General features: G+C 39.5%; 1 protein-coding gene across 4 annotated transcripts in view; it reads left to right on the top strand.

Annotated features, from left to right (window-relative positions):
• Nucleotides 1-26,962, top strand: part of LOC136877246 (calpain-5) — a 244,232-nt gene that overhangs the window by 52,013 nt on the left and 165,257 nt on the right. For all 4 annotated transcript variants that reach the window (XM_068228572.1, XM_067151107.2, XM_068228571.1 and 1 more), the window contains exon 5: nt 4,285-4,493. In XM_068228572.1, coding sequence (XP_068084673.1) covers nt 4,285-4,493 — 209 coding nt within the window. The remainder of the gene's footprint in view (nt 1-4,284; nt 4,494-26,962) is intronic.

A 26,962-nucleotide genomic window follows, 5' to 3' on the forward strand; every position in this document is an offset into this window, starting at 1 on the left:
GGTTCGCAATCTTCAGCATTTTTCTTCAGTAATGAGTGTTTTTCATAGTATAGCGTAGTTTACAGTTTAGCATAGCATAAGTTTGTAGTTAGGTTTAGTAGTTCAGTGTATAAAAATAGCTGTAGCTTTATTTACGTCCATGTATTGGTTAGTGTACTTCGTTTGTGCATATTTAGAATGTCTCAGTGTATTTCGGGAAAGACAAGTGGCAAGAAAGTGACTCTGAGATTAGTGGAGTGGTCCCTTTGTAGGCCATAACCTCCTTCCTGTGCCAGCCATTGGTGGTGAGTGATGTGTTATTTCCTCTTTTATTATTAATAATGTATTTTTTTTAAGTGTTGGATGTTGTTAGTACGTGTAGTTTTTGTGAATTTGTTTCTAATCCCGAATCATTCTCTTTTCTCAGTATGGTATTACATTTTGCGAGGGCTGTTTATCGCGGTTGTATTGCATCAGCTGTTCTCGTAACGGTTGGCCGCTGGCAACAGGGGTAAGGCGATGCTCATTTGTTTTGTGAAACTTCAATTTAGAAGTAAAGCCGTGCGGAGTATAATGGAGTCAGAGATCAGTCTCATTGTGTTGTTAAGCTGGGTATCACTTTTCCTATGTCCGGCTAAATGGTTAGCGTGCTGACCTTTGGTCACAGGATTCCCGGGTTCGATTCCCGGCAGGGTCGGAAATTTCAACCATAATTGGTTAATTTCGCTGGCACGGGGGCTGGGTGTATGTGTTGTCTTCATCATCATTTCATCCTCATCACGACTCGTGGGTCACCTGCGGGCATAAAATCAAAAGACCTGCATCTGGTGAGCTGAACTTGTCCTCGGACACTCCCGACACTATAAGCCATATGCCATTTAATTTCAATTTTCCTATATATGTGCTGTTTATCCATATTCAACTGCTGAGTACACTAAGCAGAGCCGAGCCTCCTCACCTAGTACTGCACAGTTTGTGAATACTACTTTTCCTGGTTTTAAGCTTGTTAGCTAGATACTTTAAATGCTGTTTATGGACAAAATTCTCTCTTATTCCCAGGTACATCTTTGGTGTCAGATTGTTTTGAAGTGGGGTGTCATTAAAATGTACACTCAAGCAAATTGCTCAGATGAAAGTAGTAAATGGCCTCTGTTTTGGAGCAGTTAGGTTTCATTCTCCACTTGCAGCAGTAATTACCAAGAAGGGTGAACACTGAGCGAGTTGGCCATGTGTTTAGAGGTGCACAGTTGTGAATTTGCATTTGGGAGATGGTGGGTTCGAACACCACTTTCGGCAACCTTGAAGATGGTTCGCCATGGTTTTCCATTTTCACACCAGGAAAATGCTGGGGCTGTACCTTAATTAAGACCATGGCCGCTTCCTTTCCACTCCTAGTGCTTTCCTACCCCATCATCGCCATAAAACCTATCTGAAGAGAGAACTGTTAGTTTCACTTCAGTTTGTTCTTTTGATTTTTGCCTGATAGCCAAAGCAAGCTCATTGGCATTCATAAACTTCCACACTTCTGTTTCTGCAAATCTGGTATGTGCAAGTTGAACAGAAGGAAAGCAAGATCTTATCTTTGTGGAAAGTCTTTATCCAGTTTTCTTGGTCCCCTAGTGTCATTCTCTAAAACAACTAATTAACCTTTCCAAAATGGATGGACCGATAATTACTGAACTTGCACATGATTTATATGCTAAAACCCAAAATAATGGGCGGATAGTCAGTTTTATCACAGTAGACCACAAGGGAGAACAGCAAGTGGATAATTAGATCAAGCAAAGATCACTGACTTGGGTCTTTAGATTATCTTAAGAAGAGCTGAAGATCACTCTAGGTGGAGACTTCTCGTCAGGGATGTAATACTAAAATGTTTAAAAATCTGCTTGCAACATTCAGTAGGAGCAGAACAACTAATGATGATCACAAAATTAAGCCCAGCATGCATGGCCATGCTTAAAATTCATGTTTCTGCAAAGAAAGCTGATGTGCATTTTCTTTCCAACTCTAATAGTTCTCCATGAATTTATGCTTTTACTTGTTATAGCACATGTTCTGGAACTTCTAAAACTAATTAATGATAACATTACACTGACTGTTTTTACTGTAGTAGAGTATGCTCTGTCTCTCTTGCTGCCAGTTATTTCTGTTGGATGACAGTACTGCTGCAGTTTTACCGTCAACAATGGGTACAACAGCTAGATGGTAATACAATTGGACTTTTTTTTTTTTTTTTTTTTTTTTTTACTGTTTGCCAGTAGGTAAGAAATTCAACAGAATTGAATGTCAGATTGGTGATACAAAGCTAGAACAGGTCGATAATTTCAAGTATTTAGGTTGCGTGTTCTGCCAGGATGGTAATATAGTAAGTGAGATTGAATCAAGGTGTTGTAAAGCTAATGCAGTAAGCTCGCAGTTGCGATCAACAGTATTCTGTAAGAAGGAAGTCACCTCCCAGACGAAACTACCTTTGCATCAGTCTGTTTTCAGACCTACTTTGCTTTACAGGAGCGCAAGCTGGGTGGACCCAGGATATCTTATTCTTAAGTTAGAAGTAACAGACATGAAAGTAGCAAGAATTATTGCTGGCACAAACAGGTGGGAACAATGGCAGGAGGGTACTCGGAATGAGGAGATAAAGGGTAATTTAGGAATGAACTCAATGGATGAAGCTGTACGCATAAACCGGCTTTGATGGTGGGGTCATGTCAGGCGAATGGAGGAGGATAGAGGAGGGTAAGAGAAGTAGAGGGAGACCAAGATGACGATGGTTAGACTCAGTTTCTAATGATTTAAAGATAAGAGGTATAGAACCAAATGAAGCCACAACACTAGTTGCAAATTCAGGATTCTGGCGATGTTTAGTAAATTCACAGCGGCTTGCAGACTGAACTCTGAAAGGCATAACAGTCTATAATGATAATGTATGTATGTACTATTTGCTTTACGTCACGCCGACAGATACGATGATATAGATGTTGATTCCCATAGGGAACCTGAAATATAGTTGGTCCGTTATTGGACGTTCCCTATGGGAATCAACATCTATATCATCTGATGGTCAGGCAGGCATCAATTTTTGAAAAGAGACAGTCTCTCATAGTGCATTGGCACTGCCGGTGGCTCCAAGTAGCCTACACAGTGGCCTCCACTGTATGCACTAGCCATGCGTCTTGGTAGGTGTGCTATTTACCAACTATTGAGCCCAACTTAGCACACTGGGGTGAAACGCTGGCAACCAGGAATGCTTTAGCTGGAAAATTTATAATGTCCAATAACGGACCAACTCTATTGGTGTTACAGATAGGATGGCGGTGATGGGAAAGGAAAGGGCTAGGAGCAGGAAGGAGGCAACTGTGGCCTTAATTAACATACAGCATCGGCATTTGCCTGGTGAAAACATGGGAAACACCAAGCATGTGGCTATGCTGCTTGGGTCACATAGGTATCAGCTTGCATTTGGGAGATAGTTGGTTTGAACTCCACTGTCAGTAGCCCTGAATATGGTTTTCCATGGTTTCCCATTTTTGCACCTGTACCTTAATTAAGGTCACAGTTGCTTTCCTTCCCACTCCCAGTAATTTCCTATCCCACAGTCGTCATCTGTGCAATGTAAAGCAAATTGTAAATAAAAATAGGAAATCACGGCAGGGCTCCTGACAGCAGGGTTCAAACCCACCATCTCCTGAGTGCAGGCTGACAGCTACGTGACCCAAACCACATAGTCACTTGGTCATTAAATTGGACTTCATTCAGAATTCAAGGTCTGCAATTCAAACATCTTGTCTGTTACTAACCAAAGCTATGGAGAGGGAGAGAGAGAGAGAGAGAGACTTCAGATGGTTGGAGGTATGGTCTCTTCAATGATCATCATTTCTTTGCTCCATCAAGCCAGGTGTGATTGTGTACGAGCCTCCTCCAGTTTGTCCTGTCCATCCATCAATGTTGTTGATATATGCGATGCCAGTTTACATCTCTAATTTTAAGGTCCTTGAAAATCTGCTTCTCCCAAACATCACAAGGTCTTCCTCTTGGTCTCTTCCCAGGAAGACTGTGGTTAAAGTATGCTCGAGGAGTCCTGAGGGGAGCCATTCTTTTCATGTGACCATACCATTGTCATTTCATAAGTTCTAGGGTCTCCAACTGGCTTCTTTCAAATCCAAGCTGCTGTCAGATATCCACTTTCCTTATTTTATCCATTTTTGTTCTTTTCATAGACAAGAACGGAGGAACTCATTTTTGTTGCCTGAAGAAATATCACAGCGTATTGACAATTTGAATTTGTTTTGATCATGTCGACAGGTAGTTCCTGGGCGCGCAAAACAAGAATGGGATCCTGAAGGAGATGATAATTATGCAGGTATCTTCCACTTCAGGTTTTGGAGATTTGGCAAGTGGATAGATGTTGTCATTGATGATAAACTTCCAGTGCTGGACACTCGACTTCTCACAGCTCACTCTGTTTGGTCTAGTGAGTTCTGGATTTCCTTGCTTGAAAAGGCATATGTCAAGTAAGTACCTATATTTTATCTCTGACCTATACACTGCAGCAACATGGCATCTACTAGTTGTGCCAAGAATATTGACAATACGAGCAGTTGCAACATAGTAGTGAATTTGACATCATCGCATAGACTGCAAAACTGTACATCTGATTTTAAAACATGCAATTTTTAACATTTCTTCACCACTGGCAGAGCTAGGCATATGCCGATAGCTGGGAAAACTGTTACTGTGAATGAGTCGATGGGAACGCTTGCTGCTAGCACTCAGTCTAACGTCCACTTGACTGAGTATTCAGTAGCTGAGGATAATCCAACGTTGGTCAAAACATGTACTACTTATAAAGTATTACCATTATTTCCATCTACAACAATGTTAGTAGTTTTATGTCTCACTAACTACTTTTTTGACGGTTTTCAGAGATGCCGAGGTGCCGAAAGATCTTAGTGTAAAAAAAATTAAAATCAGAATTATGCAGGTATATTCTACTTCAGGTTTCGGAGATTTGGCAAGTGGACAGATGTTGTCATTGATGATAAACTTCCAGTGCTGGACACTCGACTTCTCACAGCTCGCTCTGTTTGGCCTAATGTGTTCTGGGTTTCCTTGATTGAAAAGGCATATGTCAAGTAAGTACCTATATTTTATCTCTGACCTATACACTGCAGCAACATGGCATCTACTAGTTGTGCCAAGAATATTGACAATACGAGCACTTGCAACATAGTAGTGAATTTGACGTCATCGCATAGACTGCAATACTGCACATCTGATTTTAAAACATGCAATTTTTAACATGTCTTCACCACTGGCAGTGCTAGGCATATGCCAATAGCTGCTGTAATGTCCAGCTCCATAACTAAATGGTTAGCGTGCTGGCCTTTGGTCACAGGAGTCCCAGGTTCGATTCCCGGCAGGGTCGGGAATTTTAACTAAAATTAGTTAATTTCGCCGACATGGGGACTGGTGTATGTATCATCTTCATCATCACGACATGCAGGTCGTCCACGGGCGTCAAATCGAAAGACCTGCATCTGGCGAGCCGAACTTGTCCTCGGACATACGCCATTTCCATTTCACTGCTGTAATGTCATCCACACGAACTCTGTCTACCGGTCTTAAAAAACAGACACTAAGTTCGATTTCATCACTGCTATTGAAAAAGCTGAGTCAAGAATCCCTTCTTTAAGATGTCTCAATTCACTGGGGGATGATTTGTGGATCTTGGTGTTCTTCCTGCGGTAGCGGGCAGCTGTTTCCATCTTGTCCACGATGTAGCGTGACCACAGGACATTTGAAATGGCCTGAATAACTGCCAGTCGTTTTGGCCAGTTGTTTTCATCAGTCTATAAACCTCAAACTGGAAGTCTCCTTGAGAGGTGAAGAGTGAGGGGCCCTGCGCCAGATTATTTTAGATGCAGCAGCAGTCATAAGTCATCCAAGAGAGAGTGAAATCTATTATGGTCACCTGTAGTCCCTTGGTAGGAACATAACACTCTTCCCCATCCAAGACAGACCAGCTGGTCTTCTCAGCAGTTCGTTTGAGGAGAATATTTCCCCAGTGAATATCTTGGTGCTCAAACTCAAGTGCTTCCTCTGCCACAGCTAGGGAATTGGCAACCTGCACAAACACCTCCAAGGCCTGCTCCGTGGAGTTCAGGGCGTAACGTTCCAGGTCAATCCCAGCATTGGCTAGCTCCAGAACAGTAAACAGCTGTTAATCAGAAAACACATCAGGGGCATCATTCTCTGAACCTTTCTCTTTGTCAAACTCGAACCACAGATAAAGAAGCCTAGAAGAATACTTCCGCTGGACACACCAACAGCGGATCAACTCCGAGAAACCTGTAGTTTAAAAATCAGTCCTATGGCGCAGTTCACTCAGCTCCATGGCTATGACAATCTCCGAAAAGATCTCTCCGTATGTTTTCTGTGGTTCACTCATGACTTCCGGCTCTCCTTCTATTGGGATGATCTTTAGAACAGAAGGGGCAATGTTGGGGCGCTCTAATGAGAATACCTCTCCGTATACTCCTTCACCAATCTTCTTGCACTTCTCCAACCACCAGTCAGGGAAAACCTCGCTGAAGGGCAGGGTTTCAGTCTGTCTGCAGTGTCGTAGCACCACATCTCTTGCTGTGATCACAGATTCTGCTTCATCCAGTACTTCATCATTACCAATAGAAGATCCGGAATCGTCATATGCCACAGTGCTGACGTCTTTGAGAACGGAGAGTGTAGGGTTAGCGAAGACATCAACGAAACCATGAGACTTCTTCAAGAACAGACGTCCGTGGCATGGGAAAAACTATACGGTGGGACATTGATCTGTGCATCAAACTCATATCCAAGCAGGAAACAGAAACAGGATTAATGTCCTCAGATTCATTTTCATCTAAAATCTGCTCTAAACTTGTATTGCTTGAATTCCGCTCAGGTAAGACAAATATTATAATAATATTTATAAATCCACCTGTTCAATACAATACAATCCACTATTTCATGTGGTTAAAATTTATACGTAATACATAATGAGAATAGTTACTTGTAACAGGTAAGACAGTGCGATAAGACCTTCTGCCACTGTAACATCTTTGTCTAGAGTCTACAGCATCGTAAGCATGCATCTGCTTCAATTCACTTTCTTCTAAAATTTGCTCTAAACTTATAACATTGGTGGTCCGGTCCCGCAACAGTGTCCTATGGCCCATAGAAACAACATGCCGAGACCATCTGCAGATATGACGAGTCGCTCGGCTTGAATGTAGCGCACCGACAGGTTGGATTTGTTTCGATTCAATTTCTTCCAAACCTCCCCCATAATCTCACCAGGTTGGATTGTTTTTGATTCGCCTTCTTCCAAAACCTCCCCAATAATCTCAGCAGGTTGAATTTGTTTTGATTCACTTTCTTCCAGAACCACCCTGAAATTCATGTCATTTGCAGTCTCCTCTGACGAAAGTGTTGCCCCCGACTCAGATGTGGTATGACAAGACTGTCCACAGTTACACGTCTTACGCGTAGGGTATAGAGCAGTATCGGCAGGCTTTTGAAGAATACGACGAGCTAATAATGTTCCGTTTGTCCATAAACTAACTGGTGACGGTGACTTCTCAATAAAGTCAGAAGAGTTTGAAACATTACGTAGAGCAGAATCGCCATCTTTACTAAATTGTTATTTTGGCAAGAATTTTTTTTACATCCTCGGCAGTAATACAATCTTCCTTATCCAGCACATCAACCTCACTGGAATAGAACCCATTATCAGTGCCCGTATTCTCCTTCTCTTCTCCAGGGGAGTAACTAAATGTGACAGGTATAAGCACTACCTGCAGCTGCTGGGACAGTCTTCTGAGTGATTGAAAGTCTCAATCACTCTGTGAGGAATTGACAATCATCTTGTCATCTTGCGTGTCACAATTGTCTTCCGAGTTTACACCCTGTTCTTCATCCTCTGCAAATAAGAGAGTCTTCTGCACCTTGGAAGACACCCTTGACTGTAGAAACCCTGTCTCCGTTAACCTTGGGAGTTCTCCAGATTTTCTTGTCCGTAAAACTCTTGACTCAAAACTCTTGACTCTTTCACTTCAGTACACAAACTTGTTTGTACTAACCCTGGCGTTATTGATCTTTGGACTTCTTCAGATTGTCCCTTCTGTAAAACCCTTGACTCTTGCCCTTCAGTACACAAACTAGTTTGCACAAATCCTGAATTTGTTGAACTCGGGACTTGCTCAGATTTTTTTGCCTGTAAAACCCTCGACTCTTGCCCCCCCAGTACAAAAACTTGTTTGCTCAGCTATTCCGTGAATTTCATTAGATCGTCTTCATTCATGGGCCCCCTGTGTCTCTTCATTGAAAACTCTTGCCTGCATAAACACCGACTCACGCACCTCTTTGACGTCGTCAGAAGACTGTGTTGTCCGTGTGACACTTCTCTAAGTACAAAGCCACAGGTTTCTCCTCCTCAGACGTGAAGAGATCATCAGTAGGACTCATCTGATTACTACAATGATCAATGGACACCTCCTCACACGATTCAGTTTCATCTTTATACACTGGAGGCACCATTGGTTCCACACAACCTTTCCTGGTCCGTTCTCTGACCCTGTTTCTCATCAGAATTGGCTTGGTCCTGTCTTTCAATGTACTAAGTGGTTCATCCTCTTCTGAATCTGATAAGTCTTTCTTCTTAATCTTTGCAATTAATTTTCTTTGTTTAAAGGTCGCCTTTGCAGTTTTCTTTCTTGCTTCCCATGGAGGATCAGTAAGTTCACCGGGTGAACTCAAGCCTGGAGACTGTAGCAGTGATGGTTTGTCCTGCCAGTTGCAAAATCCTCTGTGACTCTGCCTCATACTTGACAGGCTGCAAGCTTGGTCCCTTGCAGAGCATGTCAAAACTAGAATCAACTTCAAATTCACTTTCCTCAAATATAATGTTCATTCTATTCACTAAGCTATTTCCAAAGGATTGCAAAGGCATAGGTCTGCTCCAACCTCGCAGGTGCATCTTGACAGAATTTTTTTTATTTCTTGCGGTGGCCTTTATCTGTTTGATATTATCTGAATACAAAGCAGCAAAAAATGTTGGTATGTTCCTCTCACCCCCCTTCACCAACCTGTTTGAGAACAGCCTTCAAAAAGGGCCTCTTGTAGTTTTTACAACCTGCAACTGCATGCTTGTACCTCTTCTCCACCAACTGAGGCATTATCCTGTAACTGGTACAAACAGCACAGATAAAACTTTGTTACATCACCACCGCATAGTTTCTTCCATAAATAAAATAATGCGTAAAAGTTGGCCATGATAAAAATGATTCCAACACACACCTTAATTAACGTATATAACCGCATGATAAAATTATTTTGGCATTAATTCTAACAAAATCTTCCAAAGCGTACTCCAAAGTACAAAACGAAAAGTATTTCTTGTAATATTTTCTTTCCATGGAATTGCTTGTAGTAGTAGTAGTAGTAGTTGGTTAATTATGTTTTAACCTTACTTTAGTATCAGTTGGATTCAGGAGGCTAGTTAGATTGCATAGCCATAGACCTTTCCAAAGCCTTTGATAGAGTGGAACATGGAATATTATTTTAAAAAATTAGAGGGAATAGGATTGAACATAAGGGTTGTATGCTGGATAAGAGGATTTCTAATTTCAAGGATTCAGATAGTCAAATAGTCAAAGTAGGATATAATGTATCGCAAGATGAGAAAGTTTGGAAGGGAATTGCACAGGATAGGATAATCGGTCCATTACTTTTCTTAATATACGCAAACGATTTAGAGAAAAATATAACATCAAAAATAAGATTGTATGCAGATGACATAATTGTTTATAGGGAAATAAATAACATTGAGGATTGTTCAGAATTACAAAGGGACCTTGACAGTGTCCGACAATGAGTTGAAGAGAATAATATGAAGGTTAATGGAGGCAAATCAACTGTTACAACATTTACAAACAGGAGCTTTAAAACTGAATTTAAATATACTTTGGATGAAGTAATTATCCCAAAAGATGGAAAGTGCAAATACTTAGGTGTGAGATTTGAAAGTAATTTGCATTGGAGGGGTCATGTTGATGACATTGTTGGGAAAGCATACAGATCGTTGCATGTCATAATGAGGCTACTTAAGGATACAACAAAGAATTAAAAGAGAAAAGTTACTGAAGTCCATTATTGGAATGTGCAAACAATGTTTGGGATCCCCACCAGGAATACCTAATAAAAGAAATAGATGGCGTGCAGAGGAAAGCAGCAAGATTTGTAACAAGGGATTTCAGGAGAAAAAGTAGTGTATCAGAAATGTTAGAGAAACCTGGGTGGGGAACTTTAAGAGAAGGGAGAAAACTAGACTTATAGGATCATATAGGGCCTATACAGGAGAGGAAGCATGAGGAGAAATCCATGAGAGGCTTCAATTGGAAAACAATTATATCGGCAGGGCTGACCACAAGTATAAAATTAGAAAGGATTTTAGCAGAAGCTATTGGGGTAAATTTTCATTCGTTGGGAAGGGTGTGAAGGAGTGGAACAGTTTACCAGGGGTAGTGTTTGATCCTTTTCCAAAATCTGTAGATATATTCAAGAAGAGAATAAACAGCAACAGCAACAGAGAAGAGAAGTGTTAGAGTGCATTCGACCACTGCAGGTTATTGTAAATAAAACATTTTTGTGAATAAATTAATATCATCCCCTGGTCTATGGAGATTGGACAGCCAAAGTAGGGGACTGCCTGTAGGGGTGAAGTACAATGGGGACTTCGAGGGGCCCTGGAACTGCTATGGTAGCTGTGAAGCCCCTTCAGGAACTCTGAAAAGCAGCGGCAAAAGGCGCTCTGGTTAAGACGCACCAGGTCGTTATGCTACTTATGTTCCAAAATGAGTGAAAAAATAAATAAATAAATAAATGCAATGTAAATTTTAATCTTATAGCATTTGTATAGTAAACAATATAAATTTATTACGGATGAGCTGTGTGTTTAATTGAAAAAATTGTTATTGTAAATAAATACTGTATTCTGGGAAAATGTCTTCTCTTTTTAATTTAAAATGTAATGTATTTTAGTGTACCATTTGCCACCGAGGTAGACACCTCATTTCCAAATAAAGTGATTTTGATTTGATTTTGAACCTGGAATGTTAAACTAGTAGTAAACATATAGTATTGTAAGCAATGGTGTTCAGTACTGGAAATAATTAAGTTTTGTATGAAATTGTATGTGATGATGCTGGATTTAGAATGTTAAACTTGTAATACTTTTTTTCCCCATGATATTGCTTTTTGTACTCTTTTTGTAGTTGTTGGGTAGTTATATTTTTAACTTTACTTTATTATCACTTGTAGTGTTAAGCTAGTAGTAAGTTCAACCTATAGTGTTGTAAGCCATAGTGTTAAGTACTTGAAATAATTAAATTGTGTGTGAATTTGTATATAATGACGCTGGATTTAGAAAGTTAAACTAGTAGTATTTCTTGTAATATTTTCTTTCCATGGAATTGCTTGTTGTACTCTTGTTGTTATTGTTGTAGGGTAATTATGGTTTTAACTTCACTTTATTATCTCTTATGTTAACACTAGAATGGCCGACCTTACCTCATACCTAAAAAGACAGCAGGCAGTCATTTTAAGCGCTGCCGCTTACTGATATATATCTACCATCCATGAACTGGAAAACACGTGAATGTTCAATAAAATATTTTAAAACAACATAGTTAACCATTGGGATGTATTGTATACAGATCAATCCATTGTTAAATATCATTCATATTCTCTCACTTCTGATAGGTAACGATGAAATATTTTGGCAGACTTGCTATGGAATGCCTTTGTGAAAACTCATGATAAAAAGAAGGCTCTCTTTGTTTACAAGTTTATTCAGGCATTTGACAAGCAATTTATGCAAGTGATGACCTTAAACAAACAGTTCCATTGACTACTTCGTTGCAGGAAGAACACGTGTCAGAGGTTTTGTTCTGTTTACAAATAGAGTTCACTTGACATTCACATTCTTGTGCACTTTTTCTTGATATATTGTGGGAGTAGTGTGATCTTCCTTCTGAAGTTTGACAGTATCGTACAGATTCATACATAATGCTTAGATTGACTCCGGGATTTCCTTCCTTACTCAATTGATTGTTCCAGCAATACTAGTTTTCTTCTCTTTCAGTCTCTCAGCCAACTTTACCGATGTAAAGTAGTTATCAGTGGTCACGTTACGTCCTTTCACGAGGTATGGATCCATAAGTTTCATGGCAACATTTTCAGCCTGGGACTTATTGGCAGGTCGCATTCAGTCTTTCCCAAGATAAGGAAACCCATTGCACATGTGCTTAGAATCAATGTCTACCAGTAACCAGAATTTTATGTCAAATGTATCTGGCTTGTTTGCCATATACTGCGTGAACTTGAACCGAGCTTTGTTGGGGAAGAGTTGTTCAGCAGCTGTGACATTCGCTCCTGGTTTATAGCATGCATAACATTTCTCAATAAATCTATTTCAAATAGCAGACACCAAAGCAAATTTATCTCTCTGCACACGAGTGGATCTAGTTTTACGGAGATCAAAGCACAAATACCTGAGAATTTCTTTGAACCTGTTTCTTACCATAGTGTTACTGAAAACGGGGACCCCACAAAGAAGACCACATGTGTCCTACGGCTAGACTAGTAAGTTCACAAGCTCCGCGGCCGTATAACAAAGTAATAAAAACATCTGATTCTTCCAAAGAAATAGACCATTTATTATCCATTGTCTGTCTACGAGCTTCGGTCTCTGTGCACATCTTTACATGCTTCAACATGGGTGTGTCAATGAATAAATGCCAGGCACTAACCTTGCTATTAGTCTGTATGTTACGCTTAACATGAGAAGTAGGCCCTGCTGCCTCTTTCAGTACATTCTGAACAGCCATTCTTCCAGGGGGGTTCCCACTACTGTCGATAACTGTCCAAATAGTTGTTCTATCCTTACCACATACCTGATCCCCTGGTGCAAATGAAGGAGACTTTACCAGTTCATGACCTCTCCCACCTCGCCCCCTTCCTCTTCAAACAGGTTGCCCGCTGCTAAAAGACCATCCTCTGCTGCAAGATTGATCATGGCTGGTTGAAGGAATAAGGAAGTGCGAAGTCCACTGTGTGCACATTTGCATTAGCCGACTCAATATCACTGTCCAACATATTACCACACTGTTGATATATAAAATCCTCATCGTCACTCATTGCGTCTATATCTGATAATGTATCTTCGTCACCTGATTCATCCTCTCCTAGCTTTTCAAGTTCTGCTAATAATTTAACAGGAGTAAGTTTCTGCTGCAAAGCCATTATTACTCGCTATGCTACACAAGGAACAGGCACTAACTCATCCACTCACGACCACAGTTAGAGCCATACTATTTAGTTACATCATACACCCCTATAGCGCCACTTCTAAATATATCACAGGTAGCAAGCAGTGAGCAGAACAGAGCTCTCAGTATCAAGGAAGTGAAGCGGTCAAAATGGACAAAATCAGTGTTCCCTTATCATCTACGGATGTAATTTTTTTGCGTGAATGTACATAACTCTAAAAGACTAAAAGTCACCAAAGTGCAATCTCATGCGTAAAAACGTTCGAGCGTGGCAATACCTTGAAATTGGCTAACGGTCAAAATGATCGCTCTGTCCGTTCTAGTGTTAAGTTGGTAGTAAGTTCAACCTATAGTATTGTAAGCCGTAGTGTTAAGCACTGGAAATACTGAAGTTGTGTGTGAATTTTTATGATGCTGGATTTAGAATGTTAAACTAGTAGTATTTCTTGTAATATTTTGTTTCGATGGAATTGCTTGTTGTACTTATGCTATTTGTTTGTTTGTCTGTCTGTCTGTTTGTTTGTTTGTTTTTTGTTGTTGTTGTTGTTGTTGTTGTTGTTGGGTAATTATGTTAACTTTACTTTATTATTACACTACTGTAAGTGACAATTACCACAGGGATATTTCCTGTTTGTAATGTATTTGTTAATAATGATAATTTAAAAACATATTTTTTTCTGTTTTGTGTGAACCATGTGTTATTAAAGGGTCTGATTTCTCTCTGAAATTAAGATTAAAGAAACTGTAAAATGAAGATATGGAGGAAAATATATTATCTTTGAAGATGCTCAAATACATCAGCAAATTCCAGCACCTCATTGTCTCTGAAAACCATCAAATGTTGTTAGTGGGATGTAAAAAACAATAGTATTATTAAAATTACCATCAATGTCAGTACATCAACTGTTAATTTTTTTTTTCTTGTTTGGTACTGAACCATATCATTATATGCTTCATTGGCATAATTTTAATAATGATATAACACTGTGGGCTTAATGCGCAACATGGCTTTGTGTGGGAGTCTGTTGGAAGACGGTTAGATACCGGCCCACGTCAGCACAAAGGGAGCGGCCAGTGCAGGTCTTCAGACAACGATTTTTGTTTTTAAATTTGAACGTTGTTACTGGGAACCGCTGCAGCACTCTTTGTCCAGCCAGTTTCAAACTCAGCCAATCACAAGCTAGTAGGAGGATTTGGCGAGTTGCCGAACCGCGATGGCAGGATAACCAACTTTCTGACTGCATGTTTGAACCAGTTTCATTTATAATAGTAATCTGTCATTGCGCTGATATTCCACAGTTCTGATGTGTCCAGCAAGACAAGTGTTTTTTTTCTGATTCCTGAAGATGTATTTGGTGCCTACTTAAGGCCAAGATGTTTATTTCACATTATCAACGGCTTTTCATTCAAACTAAACCGCCCACTCAACAGACATTTTATTCATCAGAGGGGAGTCCCCGTCTTTGAATGAAACTCTATGGGTCTTTATAACTTCGAGTAACAGGGGAGCGTTATCTCATTCTTAGTCTGAATTTCATGCCGGTTGGTTGATCGCCCGCCGAGACCATATTTATCAGAAGACGCTTTGTTCTGATATATGAGAATTGAGCCAGTGATACGTATAGATAAGAAAGTATAGATAAGAAAAGTGTTTTTCCACCAACCAATTTATAAATAATAACCAGTGATACGTATTTGTGACAAGTACAATTAATAATTGTGTTTAACTGTGGCACAATGTATGTGCAGTGTTTTAATTCAATCCGGAAGTGATCAGTATGAACATATTAACGGTCGTGGAAGTGACGCCTAGTGCGGGAGCGGCGTATTTATCTGACGCTATCAGGACGGTGATGAACGGTGTTATTCAGTGCCACCTATATCCCAGCAAATAACTCACGTCTATAGAAGTATAACTTCTATAACAATCCGCGTGCGCAATCGTGAGAACTGTCGTGACCGTATGTTGCTGTGCCACGCTAAGAACTGATTGCGTCTGGGCCTAGCTGCTCTTCAATTAATTTTGAGCAGAACAAACTAATTTTTGCTTGCAGGCTGTAGCCAATTAATGGCCAAGCATTAAGGGCGCGATCTTTCACACGTGTGTGACTAGCGGCAAAGAAGAAATGCCTAATTCAGCTTTTTTATAGGAGCAACGTCAATCAGCACTATGGAGCCAGTGCCGAGGCTCGATGGAGTGACTTCCTCTATTCTGGCGTGGGTGATGAAGCTGATGCAAGCTAAGCTTCTTGTTATTTATAGCATGCCTGGGGGATAGTTGCATACTATTTTAGATCACTTGTAAATAAATAATTTAAAGTTAATTTTCAGCCAGAGGGCACAATGGTGCCTTTTATATTTCTTTTATATCTTTTTCTCAGTTAGGTAGATGGGTTTAAGGGTATTCCATTATAGATATAGGAGTGTTTTGTGTATTTTCAGTGTATTCCATTGTGTGGTTAGTATGCAAGCTCTGATCATTATTTACATAGGCTACACGCCGGTGATGACGTATGGGAGATCAGTTTACAGCTGTAGTTTTATCTTATTTTTTAATTTTCATGTATGGGAATTTCAGATGTGGTCCGGAAGCAGAATCGCAGAAAATTCAACGCTGTTAGTTAGTCATTGCTATTCTAGGGAAGCATGACTAACAGTCTTATCGAACAGCTGACTGGCCGTATAAGACGCCAGAAGTGAACATTAAGATAGATGAATGTTAACCTGGGGCTGGTTATGAAAGCAGTGTGGAATCACAAGGACATTGATGTATAATTCAGGGGTTGCTAGATTGGGACATTTGAAGGAGGCTGGAATTGCCGTAATGATGACATGAGGAGGGTCGAGAACCCGTACACTGCCAAATGCAAAGCCTGAGTATGGTCTCAAGATTTATTGTATGTGATGTGTGTATTCATATCAAAGAGGCTGAAGCCCTTATTGATATGAGTTTGTTTTAATCTGCAAATTGAGATTGCAGGTCATTTTATGTGTGAAGCAGTAATAGAGCTGCAAGTGTTGTGAATTTATCCTTGTCTCTGAAGGAGAGTTAGCAGGTAGAGACACACCCCTTTTCGTAACAAGTCAAGTGCACTACCCCAAGGCCATGTTTTGTAGAGTGCTAGGTGGACCGTTATTCGTGTTCTCCCCAGAAAATTAAGATGTTACAGGTCTCAGCTGTTTGTGATAGTGAAAGTGTTCCAGAATGAATAGCCCTTGCATCTGACTTCTGGACGTAAGCCATGTGTCTGCCTGCTGAGGGAGATCTCGATGACGACATGTGGAGAATTTATGCATATTTCATGTGTTTCTTTTACAGGTTCAACACCCTACTTTATTTACATGTGTTTTAATGCCTATCTGGTTGTGATTCATTATATGTGTGAGATGGTGATGGCTGATTTTGATTTGTTTTATGTTTGTTTTTTTGAAATACGTGTCGATGTGATCAGCGTTGCATTAGATTATTTTTGCGTTTAATTAGCTCAATAGCTAAATAGATGGTCGCTGGTATTCATGCCATTCAGTTTTGTGTCGGCGGCCACACATTTAGAATCTGTGTAGTTATAAGTTGCAGCTCAGGGCTAGCATTGCATTGAATTAATTTGTTATTATGTATATATGTATAGTTTGGATTGATTACTAGTGTGTTAAACTATCTACTGCAGTCGTGTAAAAACACTTTTCGAAGCGCATTCCTTAGGGGATTATGACATTGAAGCGAAGTTTGCGTCGACTTAATTTAAACAAATGTAATCATCCGAAGTCACTCCCAAGTCATGTGTTTCTTTATTAAGGCAGAGTCCCTTGTGTTATAATTGTTGTGTTATGATGGACATGTGTGCGACACATATTTCTTTGATTTTGTTAGGTCATCAGGCTTTGTTGTTGTAATATATTTTGTGGCGTTAGTGAATAGGTTAGTGTCTTTTGTAATAAATCCATTTTACCCCATTTCTCTCTCGTATTCACGTAGTCTATGTATCCGTATTCCTGTCATGTACCTTTGGTATTAAGCTCGTGGAGAGATTAGTTTATTAGTTTTGCCCATATCATATTTCGAACGGAAACCATGCGCTCTTACCACGACTAGCCCGGGATATTTTGAAGGCAGGTATGGTACAGTATGTTTAGACCGAAGGGAACTTTACAGGGATGCATCTCTATAATTTTTGTGTCAACCAGGATGGCAGATTAGTAGTTGGGTAGCAAGATCTTCACATAGTGCAGCAATGATCCCCTCAGCTCCACTTTCCCCTACTCTCTTTGCAACCCTCTCCCTCCTGTGTTCTATTATGTAATTATGATATAGTTCCCTTATTTTCATTTCCAGTATGTTATACACTGTTGATAAATTTAACCGTAATAGGTATTTGTATTTGTTCCTGTGTTGACTTGTCTAAACCTATTAAAAACTATTTAAAATAGTATATGCTTGAATCCACCTTGTCAATACACTTTTATCATTGAAAACCATTTTTTCATCGAACATGTTTTGGGAACATAATAGAGTCCCTTCATCAGTGATGATTAAAGTCCAACTTATTTATCATTATTTTCGTTTATGGCCATTTGAGACCACGCTAAGCAACAGTCCCACATTACTGGAAGCCTTCTTTGCAGCCCAAAATCTTCTTCTTTCCTCTGTCCATTCCCTATTCATTTTCTGTTCATCATGGAAGCCTCTGAAGCTGTCGATCACTGATCTATATCTATGCCTCTGTGAATCAGTGGTTGAATGTCGGCCTCCGGATCCCAAGGTAGCGGATTCAGACCCCGCAGAGGTAGTCGGATTTTTGAAGGGTGGAAGAAATTTCATTCGACACTCCATGTCGTACGATGTCTGCACGTAAAAGATCTCTGGTGACACATTTGGTGTTTACCCGACAAAATTCATTTAATCTCAGCCACAGATGCCCAAGAGAATTTTGGTTTACTCTGTCTGCCATCTAGTAGGCTTAGAGTAAAACGGAACGTTGAAATTGACGAGCAGACAGCCAGATGGTGTCGAATTAAAATGTTTGCACACAGTAGATAAGGCCATAGATTATTATTTTTAGTATTGTTGTTGTTGTTCTTGTTGTTGTTACCGATCTATACTTTGTTCGGTTTAGGATGTCTTCCCGATTTAATCCAGACTGCTCAAGATCCTTTCCTACCTCCCTGAATCATTTGTCGGAAACTTTAGGTCTACTATAAAATGTTTTAAAAATCTGTTTTGTTAGCCTGTTCTCATCCATTCTAAACAGATGTCTATAAAACTTGTCTTCTTTTCTTCACTGACTCAATCTTTCACTCTCTTGCTACATTTCTCCCCTTCCTCGTAACCTATACTGGCCATCCACGATTTTTGGACCCATTGTCTTGCGGGGGATCTTTCTTAGTCCCGACATTGCTGTCATTCGGAGGCATTCACTAGCATACAGACACTCTGTTTTGATTACTGTGTATTAGTTTAGCTCACCTTAAGATGGCTTTCCTCTTGTATAGAGCATGTGTTCTACGAAAAGCAGCAGCCATCTTCTCTCGCTGGGTGAGGTTTGCTTCTCTCTCGCTGTACAATTTGTATGTTCCTATATTCCCATTCCGGTTGTATGTCGGGCCTCACCCGACAGATGAGGGGTAAGGGTCAAATCCACTAATATTTTAGTACTGTTATGACATGACATTTCATACATCGCATTTCAGCTGGATGCAATTGTCATTGAATTTTTATACTTAATTTCAAGGTCTGTACATTTATTTTTCGACTGAAGATGTCCTGATAAAGGACGAAACATATATCCAATTTTAATTTCTTAATAAAGGAAGGCAGTATGTACAGGATCTTTCTTATAAACCCAGACTGTCCAGCGGAGTTTCTACTCTCCGAGACCTAAGCAGATGTACGGAAGGCATGCACATAGTTCTTGACCTTGTAAGGAGATCTCGAGACTTCTTCATAGACACGCATTACTGATATTTAAAATTATACAGTGCTCCATAAACTACAACTAAAAATACGTATTTGACTTTAGATTTCTACCTAACTTTGAAATCTCAACAGACAGTGCTCTCTTATGTGTTATAATGCTATATAAACTGGATCCGACAGCATCATCCAAACTTCATTTTTTAACTGTGCATCTTATTTGTGCTGCCTCTGTGGATCCGTGGTAGTGTGTCGGCCTCCAGATCCCAAGATAGCGGGTTCAAACCCGGCAGAGGTAGTCGGATTTTTGAAGGGCGGAAAAAAGTCCATTCGACACTCCATGTCGTACGATGTCGGCATGTAAAAGATCTCTGGTGATACATTTGGTATTTACCCGACAAAATTAATTAAATCTCAGCCATAGACGCCCAAGAGAGATCCGGTTTACTCTGTCTGCCATCTAGCGGACCTAGAGTAAAACGGAACGTCGAAATTGACGAGCAGACAGCCAGATGGCGTCATTCGAAATGTCTGCACACGGTGGCTGAGGCCATACGATTATTTATTATTTTATTTGTGTTTTTTGGCTATATTTCAACGCACAGTGCTCCTTAAAGATTTTAGTGCTTCATTAACAGAAACCACACAGAATTATTTAAACTTCTCATTTTATTTTTTCTATGCATTGTTTTACACTTATTTGTAATTGGCTGATGACCATGAATACTGGTCGAAACTGGTACCAATTTTAATTAAAAAGGAAGTAAGGAGTGTGCACGTGTTTGTCCTAGCATCAATAGCCAGTCTCAACCTCAGCTGTTAACATGGTGAGACAGTTATCACTGCAACACCGTATTTTCATATGTAAAAGTTATTTTAAGTAGGAGTCGGCTCGAGATTTACACGATGCATTTGTTCAGCAATTTTGTATGTCGACGAGAGAGCTCGCAAGTGTACATTGTGAGAAAACAATATGGTTCGATGATTGATAGCATTTTGTGGCAAATGTTGCCGTTTTCTTATTCAATCTGCATCACCTAACCTAAATTAACCATACTATATGTACCATGAAAACATATTCCAAGCGCCAGTAGAGAAATGATAACATTCTCGCTATATATTTACATGGAAAGAGTTCTCCGAAATTTAACTAGACACAGAAAATATAAACTAACCTCTGAAATTGTCCGGCCCCACGGTGTAGGGAGCAACGCGTCCGCCTCTCACCCGGCGGCTCCTGGTCCGATTCTCAGCTATGTCAGGGGTTTTAAATTGTAAATGATTAATATCCCTGGCCTGGGGACTGGATGTTTGTGTTGTCCTTGACGTTCCTTTCCTCACATTCAACATTCTACACTTCCTCCATTCCAGTTACACTCAGGTTCATATCACATGGTGCAAGTAGGGCCAAAAGATCTCTGTAGGTCAACACCCCGAATAAATAAAATTTCTTAAAAATAAAAAATAAAAACTCTGAAATTAGTGATGCGCTTTGCCATGTCTCGAGGTGTATCGCATTCTTACTTAATTTCCGTCTAGAGTATTAAAAGTAAGCAATCTTTTACTTAGCCTTTATTTCTAACGAGTTAACAACTACTTTAGACCACGTTATTTACGTATTTGTTATGAAAACATGTACTCTTTCATTTCTAATTTTCTTTAAGAAACACCAGTTGACGGGTATTACTAATCGACTCCTCCAACACCGCATTCGAATGTCGACGAGAAAGCTCAATACGATACTGTTCCTAATATGATTGATTGCATTTTGTAGCAAACATTTCAGTTTTCTTATTCAAACAGCGACACCTAACTTAACCGTACTATATGTATCATAAAAACATACTTAAAGCACCAGTAGAGAAATGGTAAACTTCTTGTTATAAATTTACATATTAAAAGAAGGAAATAATGGTTCCACTTTTCAATACTATTAAAATGAGAAATGTAAGTTTACATTCCTTTTTAATGCACTAACGAGGTTTCACTGTATATTAACTTGGTATTTACATATTTGTCCTATTATACTGTCCTCAGTTGTTATCATATCTTAAATTAATGTCAACTACCTTAACTGTATTCCTTTCTTCCTTAATTTCTCTATATGTATGAGAGTGCTAATCCCGAAAATGGACTCTTTCCTTTGAGGAAAAATTCCAAGTTATTTAATTGTGTAACATTTTGGTTCACATAAAATCAGCTTCATGGTCAGTATCGCACTTCAATAGATTCACAACTATTTATTTATTTTCCACCTAATCAATACTTCCTTTCACAAGGGATGAGAAATAACATTTTCAGGGCTACGAAAAATGTGATTATACTAAGTGGTAATAGCAAAAGTTTGTGTTGCGATAAGTGAGGTATTTTTATATAGATTTAATATGATGAGAATCAGAACGTGCTAAGTGGAAAAACGTGTTAATGAGGAATGCACTAACGAGGTTTCACTGTATATCCACTTGGTATTTACATATTTGTCCTATTATGCTGTCCTCAGTTGTTATCATATCTTAGTCCAGCTCCATGGCTAAATGGTTAGCGTGCTGGTCTTTGGTTACAGGGGTCCCGGGTTCAGTTCCCGGCAGGGTCGGAAATTTTAACTATCATTGGTTAATTTAGCTGGCATGGGGACTGGATGTATGTGTTGCCTTCATCATTTCATTCTCATTATGATGCGCAGGTCGCCTACGGGAGTAAAATCAAAAGACCTGCGCCTGGCGAGCCAATCATGTCCTCGGACACTCCCGGCACTAAAAGCCATACGCCATTTCATTTTTTCATCATATCTTAAATTAATGTCAACTACCTTAATTGTATTCCTTTCTTCCTTAATTTCTCCATATGTATGGGAGTGCTAATCCCGAAAATGGACTCTTTCCTTTGAGGAAAAATTCCAAGATATTTAATTATGTAACATTTTGGTTTACATAAAATCAGCTTCATGGTCTGTATCACACTTCAATAAATTCACAACTAAGTATTTATTTTCCACCTAATCGATATGATTTTGGACCCCTTTCGACTACAAGTATCAGCGATTCATTATTGTGCTATAAAAGCAGTCCCTATACGACTAGGTGGAAAATAAATACTTAGTTGTGAATTACATTTTGGTCTCGAAAAATATACAAATTTGGAGGCAATTTTAATGACAGTGGAGACCTTCATTTCGGAGAATTGGTGGCTAAACGGTAAGTTGTATCTCAAAACAGCTCACTTTGGAGAGATCTACAACTTTGTCCTATGACTTTTTGTCATCTTTGCATTTCTTGTTTTCAGGTTAATTTTGTACCTTTTACACATATATTTTATAGTTTGACATACTTATAGGAAAGCATTGAATTTGGCACGCACACTGACATGACCAGTGGCCATCTGCCAGCCATATTTCTGTCACTTAAGTATCCGAAAAATAAAGCAGTGTGTGAAAACTGTACCCAAATTTCACCCTATTTGAAGTTTCTAACTCAGTGTAACCCACGAATATAGGAGATACGAGGAAATGTCATAGGACCAACCATGTAGAACACAAAAAATGGTGTGCCAAGCTGAGTGGCTCAGACGGTTGAGGCTCTGGCCTTCTGACCCCAACTTGACAGGTTCGATCCTGGCTCAGTCCGGTGGTATTTGAAGATGATCAGATACATTAGCCTCATGTTGGTAGATTTACTGGCTCGTAAAAGAACTCTTGCAGGACTAAATTCCGGCACCTGGGTGTCTCTGAACACCATAAAAGTAGTTAGTGGGACAAGAAGAGGTGTCTGATGTTACAGTCCATTTGTTGATATCACGTACCGTTTAAAGGTAGTAAATCTTGAAATGAAGATCTGCACTTGTCCATCTATGTAAATAAAGGTGTAGGGGGTCTGCTGTCTGTAATTTTGTTTATTTTGACAGTTTTTCAGATATTCGTTTTAGGTCAACTTGAGACCGTTTCAGTGATTTGTAGCTTTGGTGTCTGTTTGACCATGTTCCACCATCATGACGAAATGGCTGGTTAGATCTCGACCAATGTTCATATTTAGAGTATACTCATCCAGGAGCAGGTTTAGATATGCATATGATTTAAAAATCACTGAATAGACTTGAGGTTTGTAGGAAGTCCAGAACAGGAATTTTCAGTTTTCTCGTATTACTATTGATATTCTGTGAAATCTGTGGACTACAGTATATGTGAAACATCCCTTCATTTTAAAGGACTTTTGTTGTGTACATAATTTTGCTTACTCTTCAAATAACAGAGAAAATTACTATTTTCTGCGGGTTTCATGCTTTGCATTGAGTGACGGACACTCGTGCAGACCGAGAACGAACCTGGTTACCATGGTGCAACGTCTCTAGCAGGGAAGTAACATAATGCCATTTTCATCATTATTCTTGTAAACTCGTGGTTGTTCATTGAGTAGAAGGGGAGAGAGACATCAAGTTGCCATTCTGTGGGATATTCACAGAATACCATTGGAGGTTTTTACAGTAGAATAGCTTTTCTATTGTAAACCGTCAATATGGAGTGATACTAATATCTTGTAACCGTTGGAGGTTACAATAGTCTTCGAATAGCATTAAGGGTGGCTATTAATGCACAGTTTAAAAAATTTGAGGAATATGTTTTGTAACATCTGGTATATGAGCGTTAATTTGGTAGAGTTCCAGTGGTTATACAGCATACCTTGAGACCTTAGCTACTCAGGGTATGTCATATCGTCAAAGTTATACTTCATCTGTAGGCATAGCCCTGCATTAAACTGTCAGGTGACCCCTCAAAACAAAGTGAATATTGATGCATCCATGTGTCATTGTGAGGCACACAGGCTACTCCAGTCATTTGAGCACGTTGTACATAAACCAGCACATCTTAAGAGACATCTTAACAAAGTTCAAGTCGCAAGGGCCATCACTTTGATCCAGGAAGGATGGACTATTTGTCGTGTTGCTGTGGATCTCAATGTCTCCCCATCAGTTATTCACCCCTTGTGGAAACGCTACAGTGAGACAGGCCAGTTCACAAGGAGGGTTGGGCAAGGTCGTGGACGCATAACCCCACAGGATGACCGTTATCTGACCATCTTTGTGTTGCGACATATTTCAGCAACTGCCAGAGAACTGAAACACCACCTCAGGAGGGTCAATGGACTAAGGGTGTCTGACCAGACAGTAAGGAACAGGTTAAGAGAAGTGTCTTTATGACCCAGATGTCCTGATCGAGTGTCCCGTTTGATGCAGCAACATCGCACAGCTTGCCTTCTGTTTGCCCGTATCTACATTAACTGGCAACTTCGCCAATGGAGACCTGTGTTGTTCACAGACGAGTCCAGATTTCCTCTGACACAGCACGATGGATGTCAACGTGTATGGAGACACCGTGGTGAGCAGTACATGCCAAATGTTGTCCAGGAAGACGACCGATTTGGACAAGGTTCTGTGATGATGTGGGGTGGCATCAGTATTGATGGCCATACGGATCTTGTCGTCGTCCGTGGTAATCTTATCGCTGTGGGGTGCATCGAGCAGATACTGCCACAGCATGTGTTGGTTGCTGCATATGGTGTTGGCCCTGAATTCATACTCTTGCACGACAATGTCAGGGCTCATGTAGTGCATATCACCAGAGCTGTCTTGCGAGAACTGGACACTCAGGAGCTGGAATGGCCAGCAGTGAGTCCCGAACTTAATCCCATCGAGCATGTGTGGGATAGGCTTGACAGAAGTGTTCCAGAGCGTCCTGTTTCACCACAGACTTTCCAAGACCTCGAACAGGCTCTCATTGAAGAAAGGGACCTGATACCTCAATGTGACATCTGTTGACTTATACGGAGCATGCCACATAGGTGCCTAGCTTGATAGATGCTTGTGGGGGACATACACCAACTGAAGCTCTCCAACTGTGATAAAAATCCACCCTGCAGGACTGTTATCACTTTTTCACCCCTATTTGGACATTTCCATTTGTGTTCTGAAAATGAACGTGAATCCATCGATGTTCTTTTGTATACTTCAACGGTAAAGAATAAAGGTTTAGTTGGTAATATACTTGGGTGTGAGGCATTGTTTTGTGGAGCACGACACATGTTCAAAAACATGTTCCCCTAATTTTTTTTAACTGTGTATTTCAACAGTACCTCAGAGTGTAGCCCATTATCTCATACTGTAGAGTGTTTTATGGCGTTTACTATCATTTTTACTGTTCTCTTCTACTTACATTTTCTGCTTTAATTTCTTACCTCTGCCTTTCCTTATTAGGCTGAAGTGATAATACCACAAGTTATTTTCTTATCTAAGAATCCCTGCATCAAAATTTATCCTCTGTTACCGCTTTCTGGAATGCTTAACTCGTATGATCACGATTTAGCGAGGGATATTTCATTTTTCCAATGTATCCCGTTGGTATTTACATATTTGTCCTATTTGGCTGTCCTCAGTTTTCATAAATTAATGTCAACTTTCTTCACTGTATTACTTTCTTCCTTAATTTCTCTGTATGTATGCGAGTGCTAATCCCAAAATCAGGACTCTCTTTCCTTTGAGGAAAAATTCCAAGATGTTCAATTTTGCAACTTTTTGGCCCCAAAAAATGTTGAAATATTGAGGCAGTTTTAATGACAGTGCAAACCTTCATTTTAGGATAATTGCTATTAATAATCATGACCATAATGGCCAGTATTGGGTCCATATTGACTTAATCACAGTAAATAGGGATGGATGGTCCGCCTAGTCAATACTATTTGTAAATTTTTATATTTATATTATATCTAGTACAGGTTTCGAGTATGTGCACATTCTCTTCATCTAATTAGGTTAAAATTAGTGTACTACAATAAGTCCTAACGAAAATGGGGGCCCTCTTTAAGAAAGCTAAAGCTATGACAAGTACAATATAACATTAAAAATTGATGGATTTAATTACATTTTGTCATTTCAATATAAACACAGTAGGATGATGTCTATATGGATAAAATGGAAGGAGGGGTGAAATGATGATTGTTTTCATACACATGTTCGCACATGGCAGAGTATCTGGAATATCTTCTTGCATTCACATGCTCTTTATAATGTACCAACACACTTCTTCCCAACTGTCCTACATACTTTTTTTTGCAGTCTTCACATGACAGTTTATATACTCCCGACTTACTGGAAATACTATTGGTGTTTATGCCATTTGAATCGAATAAGATTTTATTATTATCTGTTTTAAAGGATACTTGGATATTGTGTTTCCTAAAGAGTTTAGCCAAGCCGTATGATTATTTATTAATAGAAGTGAATGTAGCAAAGTTCTTCTTTTCTTTCCTGTCTACAAGTAAAGTGTTTGTTTTGTTCATGTCCTTACTCTTTATCCTATTGACATAGCTCTTACGATAACCATTTCTTCTGGCAATATCGTAGATGATGTTTATCTCTTTATTAAATTCATTTTTATCTAGTGGTATATTTACTGCTCTATTGATCATGCTATAAAATGCTGCTTTCTTGTGTTCTCCCGGGTGGTTTGAGTCTTTCCTGATCACAACATTTGTATGTGTAGGCTTTCTGAATACTTGGTATACCATGTTTTTATTATCTCTAGTTACTGATAGTCTAGATAGTTCAGACTTTTATTATCCTCTGATTCGATTGTAAACATTATATGTTTATCTAAGTTATTTAACTGGTCTAACAGCTTGTTTGGTTTGAGCTCCTGAACGTTAATGATAACGAACGT

The sequence above is a fragment of the Anabrus simplex genome, chromosome 7 (assembly GCF_040414725.1).
Source record: "Anabrus simplex isolate iqAnaSimp1 chromosome 7, ASM4041472v1, whole genome shotgun sequence".
Classification (NCBI taxonomy): Eukaryota; Metazoa; Arthropoda; class Insecta; order Orthoptera; family Tettigoniidae; genus Anabrus; species Anabrus simplex.